Source organism: Procambarus clarkii, chromosome 39, assembly GCF_040958095.1.
Source record: "Procambarus clarkii isolate CNS0578487 chromosome 39, FALCON_Pclarkii_2.0, whole genome shotgun sequence".
NCBI classification, from domain to species: domain Eukaryota; kingdom Metazoa; phylum Arthropoda; class Malacostraca; order Decapoda; family Cambaridae; genus Procambarus; species Procambarus clarkii.
Window position 1 is genome coordinate 4,487,042 of NC_091188.1, and position 22,154 is coordinate 4,509,195.

Consider the following 22,154-nt stretch of genomic DNA (forward strand, 5'->3'; position numbering starts at 1 on the left):
GTTATTTTCTGTGATAGAGACAGCATCATAAAGCATGGATAAAATGTTATACTGTATTATATTGTGTATAGGTTGAAATGCAATGTAAAATAGACTTGCATATTTCTGATGTGCCCAATTTTTCACCAGCTGTAGTTTGTTTTGGGATTCCTACTTTTCTGGGTGCCAGACCTGGTAGATGGCAGATATAGACTGCTTCCAACTACACAGAGGTGTCAATAGAAAATTGCTCCTCGTTCCTTTCTGAGTAGGCTAGGTTCTGGCGCTGGTCCCCAGTAGGTCTAGAACTCCATCGATTCACTGTTGCCATGGTCTAATATATACACATCAGCCCAGTATAGCTCTGGGGAGCCTCCGGATCTCACCCAGAAAATGGCGTTTCATTACATTCAATGCTATTTTTTTTTTGGCAGTCTTAATTGTGCCAAGATCCATGCTCAAAACTTTTGAAGGACCAACTGTGTCTTTGCAGAGAGGTACAGAATGTTGGGTCACTTTTCATCTCATGGGGCCCCCCCAACTTCTTTCCAGCTGGCTTGATGCTGATTTTGGGCAATTCTCTCTCTCTGGTTTTTCGTTTCTATGTTCTTTCAATCGTGTTTGACATTTACATTATGGTGCAACCAGATGAAATACAGTGGCTCACAAATAGACTTTGAATGAATATGAAAAGCAACTTGCTGAGTCTTCCATTTGGTTGCCACTATTTCTTCCTCCCTTTCTCCCATTCCAAGAATATTGTAGTGATGTCACAACTTTCTCGTAGCATCTAGGAGAGGTATTAGGTGGCTGGGCAGGTAGTGGATTTTAAGGTGAAGGCCTTGTTTGACAGTCACAGGTGATTTTTAGGGAGATCTTTGACATAGCTCTTGAGTCTTTATGGAGTGTACCTCTTGCAGTCTTTCAAGAATGGATTGAATGTGTCTTTAGTGACCCCTTTAACACCGTTAATGACCCTGCAGGGATAACTTGAAAAAATCCCTGTGACACCAATGTCTATAATATCTTCTGCTTGACTGTCATGATTCTTGTCCAGAGAACAAAGTGGATCTTACCTTACGAGTCAACTAGTCGTGGTTTTGTTTATATATGCAATTTTGATTAAGCAAAAATCATTAGCTTGAGATTTAACTTGTGTCTTTTATTTTCGTAAAAGAATCAAATGACTATTGCTGCTGAGATGACTGCCATAAACGACAAGCACCGCTGCTTGCACGAGAAAATTACTGCTGTAAACTACCAGGAGAAACGACTAAAAGAGGAGGAAACAAGGTTAGAGGAGTTGAGCCTCCAAGTCGACCAAGAGAAGACAAAGGTGTGTACAAAAATCTATATTTTTTCATTTATAATAGCTTGCACTATGATTCATATATATAATATCTTAAATTGTGATTGAAATGTATATCTTACACTATGATTAAGATGTATAATAACTTACATTGTGATTGAAATGTTTAATACAGTGTAACTTCTTCTGTGATTGAGATGTATAATAACTTACACCATAATTGAAATGTATAATAGCTTACACTGTGATTGAGATGTATACTGTAATAGCTTACAGCGTGATTGAGATGTATAATAGTTAATCATTAAATGTAAATAGTTAATGCTATCTGTGGCATAATCCAATACATAATTCTTCCTTGCCAGTTAAAACTGGAGCGAGATATCATTGCCCAAGAGCAAATGTTCCTGGTCCAGACTCGTAAAGAAATTGAGACAGCAAGAACACAAGTTGATGTTTGTCGGCACGAGCAAGAGGTTAAACTTAACCAGATCACTTCACAGACTCGAGCTCTTCACGTACACCAAGAAAGATTAGAAAATGTAATTATACTCTGTAGTAAAATTATATTTATGGCATTTTGTATTTTTGGGGTTTTTAGTTTGATAGTATTGTACTGTATATTAATAAAATTGTTACTTTTAACACTTTTACATGACAGAGGATATTACAGTGGTACCTTTGTTTACGAATTTAATCTGTTCCAAGAGACGGTTCATAAATTGAAACGAATTTTCCCATAAGAAATAATGTAAATTGAATTAATCTGTTCTATACACCCTAAAAATATTAACTTAAAAATACATTTCTGGGGTACTCTCTTGTACTACATTTTGCAGTTATGCCACTAGGACCTGGTTGTGGCTCACTGCTTGCTTATCTTACTAAGAATCTGTCTAAAGACACTTGTTTTCCTTATGTTTTAACACTTGTCTGTAATGAGACATCACATTCATTCACTATGAAAGATCTCTTGTTTTCCTCTATCGTCATCCTCTCAACTATTTTCTTAGGTTGAACTTTATCACTGACTTTCTTGGGACCCATAGTATGATATATAATAAGAACTTTACTGTTCAGAAACCAAAAAACAGAAAACAATGAAATTCTTTACAAAGAATTCAAGCTCTGTCATCACTAGGCGGGAGACAGGTAAACTGAACGTGCCTCCCCGTGCCCAGCAGAACCACGCGCTCGCTCGGCCCATACAAGTATCAACAGATGTCGTATTCCACGGCAAACGTCGTACACCAAGTCAAATTTTACAAGGAATTTGACGTTGTATATAAAAAAAATTGTAATCTAGGGCAGTTTTAAACCAAGATACCACTGTATATTCATGGATTGTCTATTAAAAGTAAATGCTTTTTTATATTGATTTTGTTTCCTCCAAAGAAAGGCCTTTTCTAAATCTAAATAATAATTATCTGTTGTCATATGTGACTTGACAAAAGATGTCATAGATGCCGAAAGATGATTTGCAGCCATGAAATATTGCAGATGAATAGTGAGACTGTGTTACAAATGTAATGAATAAGAATTATGTCACAAGATTGCTGGCTTGTCCCATTTTCATGCTTCCAAGAATACTTCTCAGTATATTTTTGCTAGGAGTTTACATGAATTTACCTGATGGTAAATGAATGATGGATTTTGACTGCAAAGTTCTTTTCTTCATCTATTTGTTGTAAGGTAGTGCTGTCAATTTAGTAGTTGTGATGTGGATTGTTAGGCCCCACATGCAAGGTCTTGCAGTTTTTTACATTAAAAAGCATTTGCCAGACATCTGACCATTTGTGGAGTACATGTAGATTGCTTTGTGAGGTCTCAATATCATTTTCACTTCCCACTTTACCATAGATCTTAAGGAAGCATCAAAGCAACTTTGATGCTTCCTGTCCTTAACAAAACAAATTACTTAGTAGAGTACTGTATAATTTTTGCCTTCTCCCAATACCAGTTTGTATATACATACAGTACAGTACATTACAATATAGCATGTTTAAACATACTTTATCTTTTTTTACAATTATATTTTAAGCTCATTCAATTTTCATAGCTTTCATCATTTACCCTTAATTAATAGAAAGGAAAATGTTTCTTCTGGTCCCTCCCTCGTCATTAGTATCTCTCTCTCTCAAGGCAGCTTTCATTCACACAAATCCTTCACATTATCTTATGGTCACAATGTTATAGCCAGGATACATAAATATAATAGTGTTTAATTTTAGAATAAGGATCTGCTCACTTGCTCATTTGTTACATGAAACCTCAAAGCTTGCCTTGTCCAGATCATCATATTTGTCTCAATATCATCTAATGATTTTAAATATCTTGCATTGTTAGGAGTTATATTGTAACATAATTTTTTTCTTCAGGATCACTTGAAATTAGAACAGTTAAGGGAAGAAGTGATTCGTTTGTCTCAGTTTGGTTTATGTGCTTCATGCCAGGCAAGAGGAGCAGCAGAATTCGTACTGGATCGCATGACGAAGTCATATAATAGACGTCTCCCAGGAGATGGTGGAGAAGGGCACATCAATAGCTCATTCAAAGTGGATAATCATTATAAAGTAAGTTATTATATTTGCATGTAAATTTGATATGCAGTAGACACTGGTTAATTATGGGGTTAGATGAGTTTCGTAGACTTGTTGCAAATTTATGGTTTGTGAATTACGTTTGTGAAGATCACTCGGCCCACACCTTTCCAAGGGAACCAGGCCATGAGTAGCTGGTAGTACGCCGAACATGATATAGTTTGATTTTGTGTGCAAGAGAAGAAAGTTGAAGGACATAGGTTATTGTGTTTGGGAGAAGGGAATGAGAAGTTGTGGATTTTGTAGACCCTTAGCGAGTGGCACGATATAATTTGTGCTGAAGAATATAAGTGGGGGAAGAAATAATGGCAGAGGTAGAAAGTTTTAAGTACTTTGGGGTAATATTAGATAAAAATGAGAGTATGGAAGGGGAAATAAGAGAATATTGAGTTTGAGAAGAGTGGTAGGACAGGTATATCATACAGTATTATGAAAGGAAGTAAATAAAATGATAATTATATAAAAGAAGTAGAACTTTAATAGTTATAGTTAGTTACTGTTTTCTGTCACAGCAACTTGTGCATTAAGCATTTTTTTAATTCAATTTGGATTTCCAAGTAATACACTAAATAATATCTTTTCAACAGGTAAATATGTCTCCAGCTTCAGTTCTTGCACGTTTAGCAGCTGCACGAGAACATGAAAATGTGGAACGAGAGAAGAAGCTTTTGCAAATTTCTGCTATGGATTTTTCTTGACATTTATTGTTACTGTACAGTAAAGTACTATATAGTATTTAATTTGACTTCCCCTCTGTGTGATTTCAGAAAGACTTATAGCTGTGATGAAGCATTTTTATAAATTTTAAACACTATAGTTGATGAAGGTAATAAATTTCTAAAGGTGTTATAGCTTATCTACAACTCTTCTAAACAGTGTGTGACCTCTTTAAGATGATGTCATCAGAGTGAATTTAGGTTGTCTATAAATGCTTTAAAATAACCAGACAGGTGGGTACTGAAACACACAGTAACAAGCAACAAAATATATATATTCTTAAAAATAAGTTACATGATACTGAAGTAACAAACAATTTGTAAGAGACACTTGAGCTGGGAGGCTTATGTAGGTGGAGTATTATATTGACTGCTGAAGATTTATGAAAGTGAAATACATTACTGTATCTTAATATATTTAAAATATCTTGGAACTTGGTTGTGTTATCTCTCTCCTGTTTTCTCTGCCAACCACCAAAGCGCGGTTCTCGGTGAACCATTCTGCTGACCACCCTGGCCGACGGGTGGTCAGGGTGTGACTCATTTGTACCAAGTTGTACTCATTGTACTCATTTGTACCACTGTTGGGTACCAAGTGGTACCCAACCACTTGGGCTGGACGGTAGAGTGACGGTCTCGCTTCATGCAGGTTGGCGTTCAATCTCCGACCGTCCAAGTGGTTGGGTACCATTCCTTCCCCCCGTCCCATCCCAAATCCTTATCCTGATCCCTCCCAGTACTATATAGTCGTAATGGCTTGGTGCTTTCCACCTAATAGTTCCCTTCCCTTCTCTCCTGTTTTAGTTTTTGCAACTCATAATGTTAATACAGTAAAAATATATTGTCTTGAAACTTTTGATTGCTCCATGAGTCATCTCATGGAGGTCATAGATTACTCTATGGTTGTGCAGACTAATTTAGTCTACTACTATTGTCTGCTATTCTCCATCTATGAGTGCCACTGTATTTCATACATTTATATTCCTACATCACTGTACATTATGCAGTATATTTGTTGAATAAAATTATTGTTGTAACTGTTTCTTTCATATCTTGTACCATGGAATTTTAGTCCAGCATCAGGAAATCCTCACTTCTGGATAACTTAAATTTAAAATTAGCTTTTTGCATAATATTCAAAACTTATTTCAGATTATATTCAAGGCAGTGTTGAATTCCTGTTCCTAGAAATATTTTGCTAAAGTATTTTTGTTCAGTTTATAATAATAAAGCACCTTACATAAAGTGCCTGTGAGCTTGAACCTTCAAACACTATTTTGTAATCTAGTCAATAGGAATTTTTTAATTACTGGTAATAGTATTTTTTGCAGTAATTAAAAATTTGCTCATCCTAGTCTGAAAAAAAAATTACAGTAGTTTATCCCCAGTATAGATACCTTCATTCTTATCTGTTCACTCTCAGAAGCCAATTCCACATTGTCATTTGTAATGCAGTCCACGACTTTTGGAAAGTAAGTAATTATCAAAGACACCAACAAGTTTTGGAAAGATAAATAGCAATTACAAATAATATGTGCCATCAAATATGACCTATTCTCAAGGCCTTCTTTCTGTATTGTCCTTTCCCAGCCAATACTGTACTGTCATCTGCAGGTAATAATGAAATATCATCTTTAACTGTAACATACGAACTGGTAATTATGTCATTTTCAAACCATCACACCTATTTTATGGCTTCATTTCAAACATTGGTGGGGACAGCAAAAAAATAAAATAAAATAAAAATAATGGTGTTGCTGCAAATTTAAGACAAAAACTAAACCAAGTTTATCTTTCAGGCAGGTGAGGGTGGTGGGCTCAGCTGAGTTCCTGGACCCGGATTCACAAAGCAGTTACGCAAGTACTTATGAACGTGTACATCTTTCCTCAATCTTTGACGGCTTTGGTTACATTTATTAAACAGTTTACAAAGCATGAAAACTTCCCAGTCAACTGTTGTTATTGTTATAAACAGCCTCCTGGTGCTTTGGAACTCATTAACTGTTTAATAATTGTAAACAAAGCCCCCAAAGATTGAGGAAAGATGTGTACAGGTTCGTAAGTGCTTGCGTAACTGCTTCGTGAATCTGGCCCCTGCCCCCCAGTTGAAGCCACTAGAGATAATGGCCCTTATGTGAATTGAGGTAAATACAGTCCATGTCATGACAACAAAGAGCAGTATAACGGTACTCAGAGATGCATTGTAACCTTTTGACAAATTCTGGCATACAGGCCTAAAATACAAAATATCAGGACTATGGCTGTGATTCACTGAAACACTATACAGCTTCATAGACAGTAAAACAGCTAAACATAAAATAGAACTTAGCATACTTGATAAACTTTAAACAGAACTTAGCATTGTCTGCTATTTGGGCAATGAAATCAAACTGAAAAGTGGAGTGCCACAGGCAAGCTGCCTTTCATACACACACTTCAACACACACACAGCTGTCCAGCCTTCTTCCCAGTATGGAGAATATAAATCACGGGCAGACAACGAAATGTAACTAATATGCCACCCAGGACAAAGACGTTGATGGCCGATGAAACCAAGGTAGCAATAGAGTTTTAAACAGGTTTAAGAGGCAATGGAAATGTTGTTACCAAGAAAAAAGTTTACAAATTCTATACATCGCAGAAAGAAATCCAGAGTCCATTATCCATGACAACCACCCAATCCAACATGTGCATGTTGGTAGAATACTGCGAATCAAAATACACTTATCTTGAGGTTATCTTGAGATGATTTCGGGGCTTTTTAGTGTCCCCGCGGCCCGGTCCTCGACCAGGCCTCCACCCCCAGGAAGCAGCCCGTGACAGCTGACTAACACCCAGGTACCTATTTTACTGCTAGGTAACATGGACATAGGGTGAAAGAAACTCTGCCCATTGTTTCTCGCCGGCGCCTGGGATCAAACCCAGGACCACAGGATCACAAGTCCAGCGTGCTGTCCGCTCGGCTCCCTTAAGTGAGAAAATAAACATAGCAAAAACAGCCTCAGGCAAACAAAGAAGATATTCCGTAATCTTGGTACTGTATCAAGATACAGCTACACCTACAACAGGCTCTAGTCCGTCCGCGTCTTTAATATCACACACTACCACTGCACACTTTAAACAAAACTAAGATACAAGAACTATAAGCGATGGAAAACAAGGCACTAAAAAGAGCAGCAAAACACCGTCCACCATGACCAAATAATGAAAGAGCTCCATGACTCTTTGAACATACAATCAATGAACATTACAATAGTAAGCCATAGTTCTTAGGGGAACCGGCAAGGTAGATAAAGGCAGACTGTTTAACACAGGTGGTAACACAAGAGGTCACAGGTGGAAACCGAGTACCCAAATGAGCCACAGAAACGTTAAAAATAATATTTTTAGTGTCTGAGTAATTAACATAGAATGCATTAGAAAGTAATGTGATGGTGGCAAACTCCATACACAGCTTCCAATGTAGTTATAAAAGAGCCCAATAGGCTCGGGAATCTGTACACTAGTTGATTAAGAGTTGAGAGGTGGGACCAAAGAGCCGAAGGTCAACCCCGCAAACGTAATTAGGTGAGTACCAGGGGTATAGAACAATCGAAACAAGATTTAAGAAGATCCGAAGCTAATAAGATTTTTGCAAGATGAAGCTCCCCACTCCCACAGCTGGTGGCTCAAAAGCTTGGGTCAATTCTAAGGGCAACCGAACCACACAACTCTAAAATGAAATATAAACCAGAAAACCAGCACGAAAAAATAACCCTGGAGACAAAACTGCAAACACGTCAATAAGCACCTGAGTGTGCACATGTGAATGGTACACGGTATTATTTTATGTATGTTAAAATACGTGACGAACTTTGCACTCACTCGTCAGTTCCCTGACAAGAGAGAACAAGCTTGGCTTAGCTACCAAACACACACACACACAGTGTCAGCATGGCGGAGAGCCCGCTCGCCTGTTAGTGGTGTGGGCGGGGCCGGTGAGGGTGGTGTGGGCGGGGCCGGTGAGGGTGGTGTGGGCGGGGCCGGTGAGGGTGGTGTGGGCGGGGCCGGTGAGGGTGGTGTGGGCGGGGCAGGTGAGAGCGGGATCGGTGAGGGTGGTGTGGGCGGGGCAGGTAAGAGTGGTGTGGGCGGGGCCTGGTATGGGTGGGGCCTGTAAGGGTGGTGTGGGCGGGGCCGGTGAAGGTGGTGTGGGCGGGACCGGTGAAGGTGGTGTGGGCGGGACCGGTGAGGGTGGTGTGGGCGGGACAAGCAAGTGCGAGTGGAGGTGGCAGATCAGGAGGGCGAGAGAACGCCTATTATCCATCAAGTTCCACATAACAACAATAATATTCTTGTACACATGTCCTGTAATAATTCTACAGTGTCGTCATACCCTTTGCCAGTTTTCTAGCCTCATGCAAAATTAATTGGGTATTTTGCATTCATATATCATGCACTAGACGTCTGACTAAAGTAATTTTGGTGAGGCCATGCATCACTAATGAGGCATTGCAGCTGCGCGATATACTAACGTATATAACTTATAAAGTCTAAGTAACTTTCAAACCAATTATTAATTTTCAAGTATGAAGACCAAACTGAGGCATATGTTAGCGTGGACCGAATAGCAGTTGAATGCTACGCTTCGTGGTTAATAGTCTAGGTGTGACTTTCATGTTAAGTGGAATTAACATGTTGCTAAGGTATGTCGTGTTTATTTGCCAGGGTACGCCGTGTTTGTTGCCTGGGTACGTCGTGTTTGTTGCCAGGGCACGTCGTGTTGATTGACTGACTACGGCGTGTTTGGCCACAGCATAATATAACAAACGCATAAATATGTTTACCATTACATAATTTTTGCCTCCTCGACTTGTAAATAAAAGCATTTCGCAAAGAAATTAGGATGCTGGTAGCCAGAGTATCTGTAGAATATGTTAATAAGCGTAAATTGTTGTTATTAGATTTAGCTTCTAGGAGCAAAAAGTTCCAAGCAGCACAGGCTATGGTGAGGCACTTGGCACAACAGCGGGGCTGTACCATATGAACTACGGTTCCCACCTTTGGGGGAATTATGATCCCTAACTGAGAGGTTCCAGAAAAAAACCCAAGGTGGTCGACGAGAGTAAACAATGGTAGGAATTAACAATAGTTAGTAAACGTAAATACAAGGCTACAGTTACAGCGGGTAGCAGGGGAGGAGGAGAAACATGGAGGGAGTTGTGGTGCTCGCTCGTCAGTCAGTCAGTCAGTCTGGCGAGTGACGGAGCGCAACTAGGCTTTCCCTATTTTGCATACCTCTCGCATACTACTGAGGTGTTAAGACCATCAACACTGTGAATCTATACTTCACGAGCAACTTAGGTCCAGGTGCGTCGTAATTCATTAAAATTCGCATTATTATTTTATCGCCGTGGAGATGGGAGATTTTATGATATTAAGTGTTGCAAATCTGAGAGACCTCAGAGTTTTATATCGCGCTAATAATAAATAATTACAAAAGAATTCAAACAGAAACATACCATTAGTTCTAAACTCTATTGTTTGCTCCTTGAAAGCTCAGGATGGAATAATGTGAAAGGCTCGGATTTGAAGACTAAATATTTTAATATGTCTCCATAACAAGCACGGGATTCGAGCCCCTCACTCCTACTGTCCTGCTTCACGTCTTGACAGACAACGCTGCCCATCACTGGCAATCCTCAGTTCTGTTACCCTATGGATGATATTTACGCCAAGTTCCCGAGACCGCAAAGTCTTAACGATGTGAACGAGAGGAATCAATTACCAGCTAGCAATAGTGAGGCTATCGATTAATTACTTTTTAAACATATAGTAATAGCTCGATACATGGGTGAAAATGATTGCATGTATGTAGGTGGCCAAGGTGGCAGTGGGCCTGCTGCTCACCTCCGTACTTCTTGTGAGGTCTCCTGAGGCCTGATTCACGAAGCAGTTACACAAGTACTTACGAACGTGTACATCTTTCCTCAATCTTTGTCGGCTTTGTTTACATTTATTAAACAGTTTACAAGCATGAAAACTTCCCAATCAACTGTTATTATTGTTATAAACAGCCTTCTGGTGCTTCGGAGCTCATTAACTGTTTAATAATTGTAAACAAAGCTGAAAAAGATGAGGTCGGCCAGTCACGTGTTCACCAGTGGTCGTCGACAGGAACTCTCTGGTCGCTCTGTAATTTTGAAATTGAAACATTTTCGCTTCTCGACTTTCTGCAGCAAAGATAATGATTTGTATCTGAACAGAGTTCCACGTTGATATATGGATGTGAATAAAACTATAATTTTAGCGTGCAAAAGATGAACCAAGTTTTATAGTTTCATATTCAATATTTTATTGCAATAGAACACAAGTTTTCATCAGAATTTCATATTTTTCCTCGAAATTATGAAATGTAACTTGATGTGTTAACAAGAACATCCACCAAGTGTTTTAAATATTACATAAATCATATTATGAAAAAGAGTAATTTTGTAATTTTAATACACAAATAAAAGACTCGAGAATCGTTGAACAAGAATGGAGTGTCTTTCAAGTCTGCGATGTAGTGATAACTCTCATTCCAGCGCCTCAGCGACTATTTGGGAATTGCATGAAAATTCAACTATAGCCCATAACCTTGACGTATACAATAACTACCACGTACAGTTTAAGCATATTGTAGTTAAGGAAAGCTAGTTAACTACGTAATTTGAGCCTGTTTGAATATCTCTGTTGCTGTTGTATAAAATACGATTTTGTTCATAAAACATGTGTGTTTAAAATGTTTAAGAAATTTTCAAGATTACATTCAGACCAAGACGTCTGTTTAGAGGGTCAATATGGTTTATATGTACAAAAATATAATTTTTATAGCTCCAGTAATTTCATGTGATTTTTAATTTAGCATTTGAAGCATATCTGTATAACAGAAAAGGTCTTTTTTTGTCAATTTTTCCGAAGTAGGTGGCCAGACGCTGCCAGTGTCTCGTGTACGGAGTGTCATAGGATGGTTGGGATCAATTCCCGTGCCACCCTTTAAGTAGGATTGACTTCTATTGCAACAACCAACGACTCCTATGACGTCTGAAATTATTGTTTGGTCTTTCATAGAGCTTTACAGCAGATTATTAAGGTGTTCATCAGACAATATTGTATAAAGGTAACAACAGCAACAGAAAAAATAACATTGTAGTAATGTTGTGTTTGTTGAGAACATATATTTTGAGGAAGAGAGAAGTTGGGACGAGGAGATAGAAAATGTTAAGAAGAGAGAATGGGAGGAAGAGAAAATTGAAGAAAGGGAGAAATGGTGGGAGTTTCGATTCAGAAAAAATACGTAGAGGAAATAATAGGTTACAAATAGGTTTGTTGGCATAAAAAAGGGAATACCAGATAAAGCATAATACGCAGTCTCTGGGCCATTCCAGGTGTCAGTTTGGTAAATATGTGAGAGGATGTGGTTGACTATTTTAAATTAACTGCCTCGCATAGCCTATTGTGTGTTACTTCAACGTTTGAGATTTTGCAACACTATGTGATCCTGCAGTGCTGTTTTTGGCTTCAACACGGTATGGAGCTATTCAATTGTGTGATGCTGCATCACTATATGGAAAGTTTTATCAGGAGAATTAAGCCTTTACGACTATATTGCACATGGAAGGGACGAGGACAAGGATTTGGAATAGGACGGAGAAATGGAATGGTGCCCAACAACTTGGATGGTCGGGAATTGAACGCCGACCTGAATGAGAGGGGGGGGGGGGCTGCTGCATGGAGCTGCAGAACTGTGTGGTGCTGCAACACTGTGTGTGTGGTGCTGCAACACTGTGTGTGTGGTGCTGCAACACTGTGTGTGGTGCTGCAACACTGTGTGTGGTGCTGCAACACTGTGTGTGGTGCTGCAACACTGTGTGTGGTGCTGCAACATTGCGTAACGCTGCAATATTATGCAAGGATGCAATTTAGTTAGGAGCAGCCTCGTGTCTCCCTCTCACTTCAAACTTCCTGTGCTCATCAGACTAGCTGTTCACTTCACACTAATGTGCTTGACAAATATTTTTCTCTATTTTTGTCTCGCCCAACACGCGCTAATTATTTTCCTAATGAGGACTTTCTCCCCTTACCTTGGCTTCTTTCATGGCTTGCAACACTGTTTTTCCTAGACATCCTCCCAACGGTCTTTCCAGGGAATCTTCCAACTGTCTTTCGCGGGTTTCCCTCCAAATTGTCGTTCATGGGATCCCTCCAGCTGTCTTTCGCGGGTTTCCCTCCAAATTGTCGTTCCTGGGATCCCTCCAGCTGTCTTTCGCGGGTTTCCCTCCAAATTGTCGTTCCTGGGATCCCTCCAGCTGTCTTTCGCGGGTTTCCCTCCAAATTGTCGTTCATGGGATCCCTCCAACAGTCCTCACAGGGATCCTTGCAACGGTCCTTGCGGAGTACGAGCGGTGAGTATGAGTTATGAGGGCAGCGGCTGGAGTATGTGAGGTGGGTTTACCAAGTCTAGACGTGGTATGAGTGACAAGTCTGAGGGTGGTGAACTGTAATACACTTATGTGGCAGGGACACAGTAACAGGATGACCAAGTCACTTACCGGACCCGTGTGTGTGTGTAGGCGGACGAACAGTGTCTTGGACGGCTTGAGTAAAGCCATATGTGAAAGAAAGGAGAGGAGGGTCCAGAGAGTACGACTGAGGAGTTGTGTGGTGTTCCAGTGTTGTGGAGAAACATCTGAGAAGGGAGGTGCTGTGATTACCTTCCTCTCAGGAGGCAGTAAGGCGTCGGTGCGACAGATAGCAATGCTGATCTTAGGCATCAGGCATGCTGTAGTCATCTGCATATGACGCACTATTAACCGCATCCCAGTCCGCAGGCATAATTTCCTTTTGGGAGATGTCTGGCATGACTAAACATTCCTTCCAGCTGGTGACACATTCACTTTCCAAGGGTACTCGACACATGTCCTTGCCAAGAAGAGAGTAGTACACATTTCGTGTTGAAACTATACATAAAAACTTAGTTGAATGAGTATCAATTGTTAAATCCGGTTTCTTAGGAGACGAGAGATATAATATACTGACGACCAATCTCTCTTCCTTGATGAAATTTAGTGTTAATTAGGCGCATACGATTATTGTTTAAGGAGCTTTATAATTCAAGTTCTCATAATTTTCGCCTTGGAAGATTATGTGCTTCCAAGTAACGCTGCAACACTGTATGGTGCTGCAACACTGTATAACGCTGCAACACTGTATGGTGCTGCAACACTGTATGATGCTGCAAAATTCAAATGTAGAACTATAAAGTATTCAAATGTAGAACTATTAAGTACCCAATTTCACCATCATAGTATCCCACCTTCTGCTACACGTTATTTTGAACAAACACACTATTTTGTGCTACTAACACAATATTTTACTATCTAGTAATGTAACTACTGAAAGTGCAACTGAAAGTGACGAGGGAGAATACTGGAAGGAGTTGTGTCAGGTTTGTAACGCGAATATTAATACAGAATTGTTATACAAATATTCTGAGGTGGCAGCTGGTGACTTTTTAAATTATGATAATTATATTTGTAATATTTTAGGTGTAATATGACTTGGAATATATTGTTTCTCGCCACAGTAAGTGGAAGACGCAATTAAAGGCTTAGATGATAGTTGTTACTGAAAGCTGATTATATAAGACCGTAGAGTTATATCTGGATTTGTTTTTTTATTTATAGCTACCACTGCTACCTTATTCACTCTTGTGTTGATGATATCCTCAAAATGCATCCGGAGTCTGCCAGTGCAGACTACTGATCACATGCCTCTGTATGACTAACCATCCTGTGTGATGGGGATTTTTTAGCATCACCTAGTTAACTTTTTTGACACACTGTTCTCCACTTCATATAGTCTTGGGTAGCTGCATTAATGCAGATGTACCTCATGTATTAATACAAAAAATATTCTGATTAAACAGCTTGTTGTTAATTTAAAAGTTGAGCTCTGGTATGTGGGTAATTATTGAGAGTGATTTAGGTCTGTATTTGTTGAAATTTTGTTAGATCTTTATTGCTGAGATTTGTTATCACTGTGTTTGTTGAGATTAGTTCAGACCTGAGTTTGTAAACGGAAGTTTTGTTTTTATTTTGGAGACCAGTTTAGATTTACAAGTTTCCCTTTCGTGCTAAACCAATTTATTTGGCCAAATTTAATTTGACACCATTTAGGTCAAATAAATCGGGGCTTGAAGGGCGTATCATGCAATAATTAACTACATATGCAGGCGATGAGTCACAATAACGTGGCTGAAGTATGTTGACCAGACCACACACTAAAAGGTGAAGGGACGACGACGTTTCGGTCCGTCCTGGACCATTCTCAATGTGCTTAATTGAGACCATTAACTACATAATGTGCTTTCCGGACTACTGCACACAAGTTATCCTCATTATACGGCGACATATTAGAAGGATCGTCTATAACTACCAGCAATGTTTCAAGATTTTTTCGGTATCTTAAGTATATTCGGTAGAACAGAGATTGTGACTAACAATATAAAATTTTCTAAGTTACTGCTTCAAGACGAGGACCAGCAGAGGTGGTGATGGAACAGTGTACTGCTGGAGGACCAACATAGAACTCCAGGTTATCAGAAGCATCTCGACTTGTAAAAATATTTGATTAATTAGAGTTTATGATAACTACCTGTACCCTGTGACTGCCGTCTCACCCCTCGACGACCCCCAGGATGCTGAGGCAACAGACTATGGCCTTGACATCCTCCAGCCATCCTAACTGTGCTTCCTAAAGGCATTCTTCACAGCGTGTTAAATCCATTATATACACTCAAGACGTTTCTTTGTATAAGAGTGGGTGGTGGCGCAAGAATTGTGTGAGGTGCGGTTAGCACACTCCCGGGCCACGTTGTTTAACGCCTACGTTATGAACTCGAGTATTGTACATATATATATTATGAAGGTTTGTATATGATGAATTAGTCCAGGAGGTTCTGGTCCGTGTAAACCCGGACGGGGCAGGAGTTTCCCCCTCCTACAACGTTCAAATCAAAGTATCTCTCGTATATGATATATTTGGCTGATGTAATAAAATAGGTTATGCCTCCCACTCTGCACTTAGGCAACCGTCCGCTTACTGGGGTAGTGAGGTGTCTCCTGTTGCAGATCTCAATGAGGTCGTGGGAGTCTCTCCTGCAGGAGGGACTGGACTAGACGTACTTGAGTACGTCTACTCACAGCTGTGAGTAGACGTACTACTCAAACTTCATGCTGTTTGTTGTTACTCAGTGACTTTCCTAATTTACCTTTGATGTACCGTGGTCAATATAAACAATATAGTTCTATAATCACTGTCCACTGCATGAGAAGTGTTTGAATATCGTGGGAGCTATTTTGAAAGGACGTACTTTGCATTATTTATTAAATTATGCTGTTCAAGATAATTATGAATGGAGCTTGCAAGTTATTAATTCAAATAACTTCCCAACAATTGATGTTAAGGTAAATGGATCTTAGTTATTAGGTAGAGATATGGCTCCCTTAATCAATATGGCACTACGTTAACAATAGTCCACGCTGCTAACTGCAGAGTTAATTGATTATTTTATGAGTATCAAATAAATCATTAGTGTCGAATGACTTGTTTGGTTTAGAGTTGTCTGTGTTACAAACATCAGGTTCTGTAACAAGTAGTTTATACAATGTCTTTTGCACAACTGTCAGTGCCATCTGCTCCGGGTGTAGTGCCCAAGATTTTCCTCCGGGAAACATATAAAATAGCTATGATCGCTATTTCTAAATTGAATAGGAACTATTTTTTTTAATATCATTCCAGTAGACACATCGGCCTCACTTTTGCATATACCCACAGTTGCCTTGTTCTTGTCCTCATATCCCTGTCAAGATCATCAGTAATACTTCGACTGGGATGCTACAAAATGAGTGACAACAATTTTCTAGTTTCCTGCAATTAGAGTTTTCGTGACGTGGGCTTCGACCTCATGGGAGCCGGTCGGCTGAGCGGACAGCACGCTGGATTTGTGATCCTGTGGTCCTGGGTTCGATCCCAGGCGCCGGCGAGAAACAATGGGCAAAGTTTCTTTCACCCTATGCCCCTGTTACCTAGCAGTAAAATAGGCACTTGGGTGTTAGTCAGCTGTCACGGGCTGCTTCCTGGGGGTGGAGGCCTGGTCGAGGACCGGGCCGCGGGGACACTAAAGCCCCGAAATCATGTCAAGATAACCTCAAGATAACCTCATTGCAATTTAGTGTTGCAAGTTTATCAAAGGTGGCCAACCTTTTTTAATTATAAACGAACCCCAGTTCTCTTTCAGCTCCTCTGTGTCTTTCCTTATAATTTAGCGCATGTTGGGGGGAGCCCTCCGTATTACTTTGACTTATGTTGGGGTGGAGGGGTAAGTGGAGCCCTCCACTTACCTTCGCCCCTCCTGGCTAAGGGTGTGGAGGGATGTGACGGGCGGAAGTATGTTGTGTGCTGGGGAGGAGTGGCTGGGGTGAGAATGCGGACATAAAAGGTAATGTTTGGTTTTGTGGTTGGTGGTGGCTCTGGGGTGTGTGGGGTGAGAGCTGAGAGAGGAAGTTGGAGGTGCGGGTTAGAAGGATGAAGGATGGGGGGGATAGAAGCGGAAAAAAGGCGAAGGGGAAGGTGTAGACGGTCGGGGGGTATGAGGGGGATTGTTTAAAAAATAAGAGGTGAAGGATGAGGTAGAAGGGGGGGTTTACCACTGGAGAAAGGGACAAGGGAGAGTACTGGAAGGAGTAGTGTAGAGTTGAGACTGACACATCAACTGGGCGAGTGTGAGTAGAGAGGTGGATTAGGGTCATGTGTGGTTCACTGGTACACATATTTCATCAACTCCATGAACATGCTGGGGTCGTACCAGGTTGCACTCGTAAATGGTATAACCTTTTGGGGTCGAGCCGGGCACCGCTCTGTACCCCTTCGACCCGGGTACCGCCCGCTCCATCCTGATACTGTAACAGAACCCATCAACATAAGACCAGAAATAACTATCCCTTTGATATTCCCAGAGTCAGGTTAAATCTGCACAAACACGCCATGAAAATAAAAGGACCAAATGTTTGGAACTCATTCCCAACTGAATTAATTGTCTGACTTATACTTCATTCAAATGTAAAACTATAAAGTACCCAATTTCACCATCATAGTATCCCACCTACACGTTATTTCGAACAAACACACTATTTTGTGCTACTAACTAAAACCATATTTTACTATCTATTAATGCAACTACATCACTATATCATTTTTTATCACCACTATACTGATGTAATTATGTGAATTCAAATTCTGTTACTATGTACTTATCATTACATTTATTTTTATTCGCTATTGACTATTCCTCCTCCAAGTTTTGATTTCACGGCAAACTCTTTCTTCAGCTTAAGGACCTGTCCGAAACGCTGTGCGTGTTAGTGGCTTTGCTTGAATGTGCCATTTAATCGCCAGCGTGTGTACTCTCACAACCCATTAGTCCCGTAATTTTTGTATATAAATAAACTAAAACAATTTTCTCACTCTCTCTCTTGCAGATATGAATGATATGAAAACGTGCATCAATTAAAATAAAGCCTCGCTGTGACGCCCTGCGCAGAAAACCTTCCATTAGGGAAGTTTCTACATTATGTTGATAGACTAAAAAGACTAAGAGAGATATGGAGTGTACGAGAAGTGGAGCCATCAGGTTGTTGTGGTCACTAGTGGTCCTTGTGGCCCTGGGGGCCCTGGCAGAAGAGGTAAGGCCTGGCACCTCGATCTTCACCGACAGATCGAGGATCAACATTAACTTCGCCAAGAGATCGCGTCTCCACAAGCACTTCTCTCATGTCCGCCTCGCTTTCCCGCGCGACGGAAAGAAAACGGAGGCGTAAGTATCCTCAATCATTTATTAATAATTAACTTATAACAAAATGCTTTTATAGTTTAAACAAATGTTAAGATTTTTTGTTATAGAAAATTATGACTTAATGTGGTGATAGGATCATAAGTGATAAATGACTTAAGAAGACGTACTATCCAACAATTTTCAATAAATTGTAAATTAGGTTTCCGTTACTTGGTGGAAAGGAAGGCTCTCCCAGACTGTCTTAGATTGTCATGAGCCACTGACATACCTCTACTTTTGAACAATACATCGCATTTTGACGTTTAAATCCCCCCAAAGTCCAAAATATGGTGTACTATAAATCAAGCGACTCGCGAAATTACCGGGATCACGTTTTCTATTTGTGGGTCCTTGGTTAGTTCAGCTTCGGGTAACTTAGTACATCATTCTTTTGACGTTGTGACAACTCTGAGGGACGAGCTGAACCCAGTGTTTTGTTTTCTAGTTGAGTGCCCCATTTTCCAGCCCGTCCTCCAAACAAAGACCCAAAAGTGATTCCATGCACCCGCCAAACCCCCTGTTTATGAATGAAAAACTGTTTACACACGACTCGCAACTGATGACGTTCAAACACTTCCGGAACAAGTGCTTCACTGACGAATTTTGCTCGATCCACAACGCTGTAAATGCTTCACCCACGTACTACAAATACAAATAATCGCCAACAGAACCTAAACACCTGAACTAACCTAACCTATGCCTATATATGCACAATATGCTAATATATTATAATAATTTATATTTGAGAAAATTCCTGTTTTGAATGAACAGCATGCAAAAATTGATAACTGTGTCTGTGGGGTCGACCACTGGATGGAATGGACTTGAGTCGAGGACGGGTTTCATTTTCAGAATGATAAGTCATTATATTCTTCTATATGAATGTTGTCATTATTGATGTATTCTGTTTATGAACGTCATATTGTGATTATGAACATTATAATGTCACTTTGAACTTTATATTGTGATTACGGACGTTATGGTGTGATCATGGATGTTATATTTCGACCTTTGAACTTTATATTGTGACTGTGAACTTTACACTATGGCCATGAACTTTATATTGTGACTGTGAACTTTACACTATGGCCATGAACTTTATATTGTGACTGTGAACTTTACACTATGGCCATGAACTTTATATTGTGACAAAAGAACGTTATAGTGTGGCTATGGAAATGTGTGAATGTCTCACACATGTACATGTATATGTACACTGATGTACATATATGTTAAGACGTCTTGAGAGAATCTAAGGGGCTATCAGGAGAAAGCGCCAAGTCATCACGACTATATAGCACTGGGAAGGGATCAGAATAAGGATTTGGGATGGGACGGAGGGACAGGAATGGTGCCCAACCACTTGGGGGACGGTCGGGGATTGAACGCCGACCTGCATGAAGCGAGACCCCTCGCTCTACCGTCCAGCCCAAGTGGTTGGGGGCGTCTTGAGAGAGTGGTGGTTGTTTTATTAATACGTATATATCACCTTACAGAAACATATATAGATTTTCTTCTATACTTTTTTTTTTGCACCGCAGTTTTCGAAAAATAAAAAAAACACATAAATGTTAACACATTTTAATTGAATTCTCTTAATTCATTTTACAACAACAATCTTACTCGTTACGCCCAAGAAATTATACCTTTGTGTTAATTACTTGTCACACTTACCTGTCAGAGGATTATTCTGATCCCTGGAAGCTTTCTTAATTAAGATGTTTGTTTACTAAGGAGTTGAGTCGTATGTCATGACGCATGTAGCGTCGCCATAACCCCAGGTCTGTGTGTACGCCTACCCCCTATAACCCCAGGGCTGTGTGTACGCCTACCCCCTATAACCCCAGGGCTGTGTGTACGCCTACCCCCTATAACCCCAGGTCTGTGTGTACGCCTACCCCCTATAACCCCAGGGCTGTGTGTAGACCTACCCCTCATAACCCCAGGTCTGTGTGTACGCCTACCCCCCATAACCCCAGGTCTGTGTGTACGCCTACCCCCTATAACCCCTGGTCTGTGTGTACGCCTACCCCCTATAACCCCAGGTCTGTGTGTACGCCTACCCCCTATAACCCCAGGTCTGTGTGTACGCCTACCCCCTATAACCCCAGGTCTGTGTGTACGCCTACCCCCTATAACCCCAGGTCTGTGTGTACGCCTACCCCCTATAACCCCAGGTCTGTGTGTACGCCTACCCCCTATAACCCCAGGGCTGTGTGTAGACCTACCCCCCATAACCCCAGGTCTGTGTGTACGCCTACCCCCTATAACCCCAGGGCTGTGTGTAGACCTACCCCCTATAACCCCAGGTCTGTGTGTACGCCTACCCCCTATAACCCCAGGTCTGTGTGTACGCCTACCCCCTATAACCCCAGGGCTGTGTGTAGACCTACCCCCCATAACCCCAGGTCTGTGTGTAGACCTACCCCCCATAACCCCAGGTCTGTGTGTACGCCTACCCCCTATAACCCCAGGGCTGTGTGTAGACCTACCCCCCATAACCCCAGGTCTGTGTGTACGCCTACCCCCTATAACCCCAGGGCTGTGTGTAGACCTACCCCCCATAACCCCAGGTCTGTGTGTACGCCTACCCCCTATAACCCCAGGCATGTGTGTAGACCTACCCTCATAACCCTGCAGCCTCACCTAACAATTAAAGTCACAGACATCTTCTTACACACACGGGCTCACCATAGCCCGTGCTACTTGGAACTTTTTGTTCCAGGTAGCGAATCTTAAACAACAACAACAACTTCTTACTCTGTTCACCTTCCCGCCACGGGGTAGCTGAATTCGCGCACGGCACGACTATCTTATCTTGAGATTATCTTGAGATGATTTCGGGGCTTAGCGTCCCCGCGGCCCGGTCCTCGACCAGGCCTCCTTATTTGTTACACACCCTCAGGAAGCAGCCAGTAGCAGCGGTCTAACTCCCAGAGTACCTATTTACTGCTAGGTGAACAGGGTGCATCAGGGTGAAAGAAACTTTGCCCATTTGTTTCCGCCTTCACCAGGGATCGAACCCAGAACCTCAAGGTCTACGAATTCGAAGCGCTATCCACTCAGGCTAGTCAGGCCCCGGTGACTACTACTCATATATTCACTTGCATGCACCAGTACTCTTCAGTGAATTGGTCGCGATAGAGAAAGAGAAGTTAGAAAAAACACCATTAACTATATGTAACTATATTGCACAGTATGTATACAATATATTTCACATATATCTGTATATACAAGCTCACAACAGCGCCTAGGATCTCAAGCCTTGAAAGCATCCGCTGGTCACGTCTTAGTACTTATCTCCAGATAATTCTCTAATTATCTCTCAAGTTCAAATACGTTTATTGAGACAATAAAATACATCTCAAAAGGGATAGAGTAACTTAGGCTATTTCTTCTCTTCCTCCCCCAATTATCTCTTAATATCTTCCCGAGAGAGAGAAAACGGGGAAGAAGGGGGTGGGGAGTGGATACAGGGAGAGAGATGATAGAGGGGACAGATGAGAAAAGAAAAGGGTGGGAGCGCATGGCGAACAGAGGGGGAGGGAGGTGAAAAGAGAGACCCGGGCGCAGCCGGAGTATCTACTATATAGAAGCGTTTGTCAGCTACTTTCTGCAACCTTGAGACAGTACCGAGA

General features: G+C 40.9%; 3 protein-coding genes across 5 annotated transcripts in view; 2 read left to right on the top strand and 1 right to left on the bottom strand.

The window, feature by feature from the left end:
• The window catches only part of LOC123760314 (fas-binding factor 1 homolog), a 77,468-nt gene extending 71,619 nt beyond the window's left edge, over positions 1-5,849 (top strand). For 2 of the 3 annotated variants that reach the window (XM_069338330.1, XM_045745891.2), the window contains exons 16-19: positions 1,157-1,315; positions 1,654-1,830; positions 3,667-3,861; positions 4,476-5,500. In XM_069338330.1, coding sequence (XP_069194431.1) covers positions 1,157-1,315; positions 1,654-1,830; positions 3,667-3,861; positions 4,476-4,586 — 642 coding nt within the window. In that variant the 3' untranslated portion in view covers positions 4,587-5,500. Of the gene's footprint in view, positions 1-1,156; positions 1,316-1,653; positions 1,831-3,666; positions 3,862-4,475 lie in introns of all 3 variants that reach the window. The other variant, XM_045745890.2, reaches the window with a different exon arrangement.
• Positions 5,850-8,532: 2,683 nt separating this feature from the next.
• On the bottom strand, positions 8,533-8,907 carry LOC138372479 (uncharacterized). Its single transcript, XM_069337945.1, has one exon. The coding sequence runs from the start codon at positions 8,905-8,907 to the stop codon at positions 8,533-8,535; it is 375 nt and encodes a 124-aa protein (XP_069194046.1).
• Positions 8,908-9,825: 918 nt separating this feature from the next.
• LOC123760499 (CD109 antigen) overlaps positions 9,826-22,154 on the top strand; it is a 74,473-nt gene continuing 62,144 nt past the window's right edge. The window contains exons 1-2 of the mRNA XM_045746188.2: positions 9,826-9,950; positions 18,164-18,498. Of these exons, the coding sequence (XP_045602144.2) occupies positions 18,287-18,498 (212 nt within the window). The 5' untranslated portion in view covers positions 9,826-9,950; positions 18,164-18,286. The remainder of the gene's footprint in view (positions 9,951-18,163; positions 18,499-22,154) is intronic.

Bases quoted from the DNA above. Each gene is read 5' to 3' on its own strand.
- LOC138372479 (XM_069337945.1), bottom strand. From the start codon at position 8,907: ATGGATAATAGGCGTTCTCTCGCCCTCCTGATCTGCCACCTCCACTCG.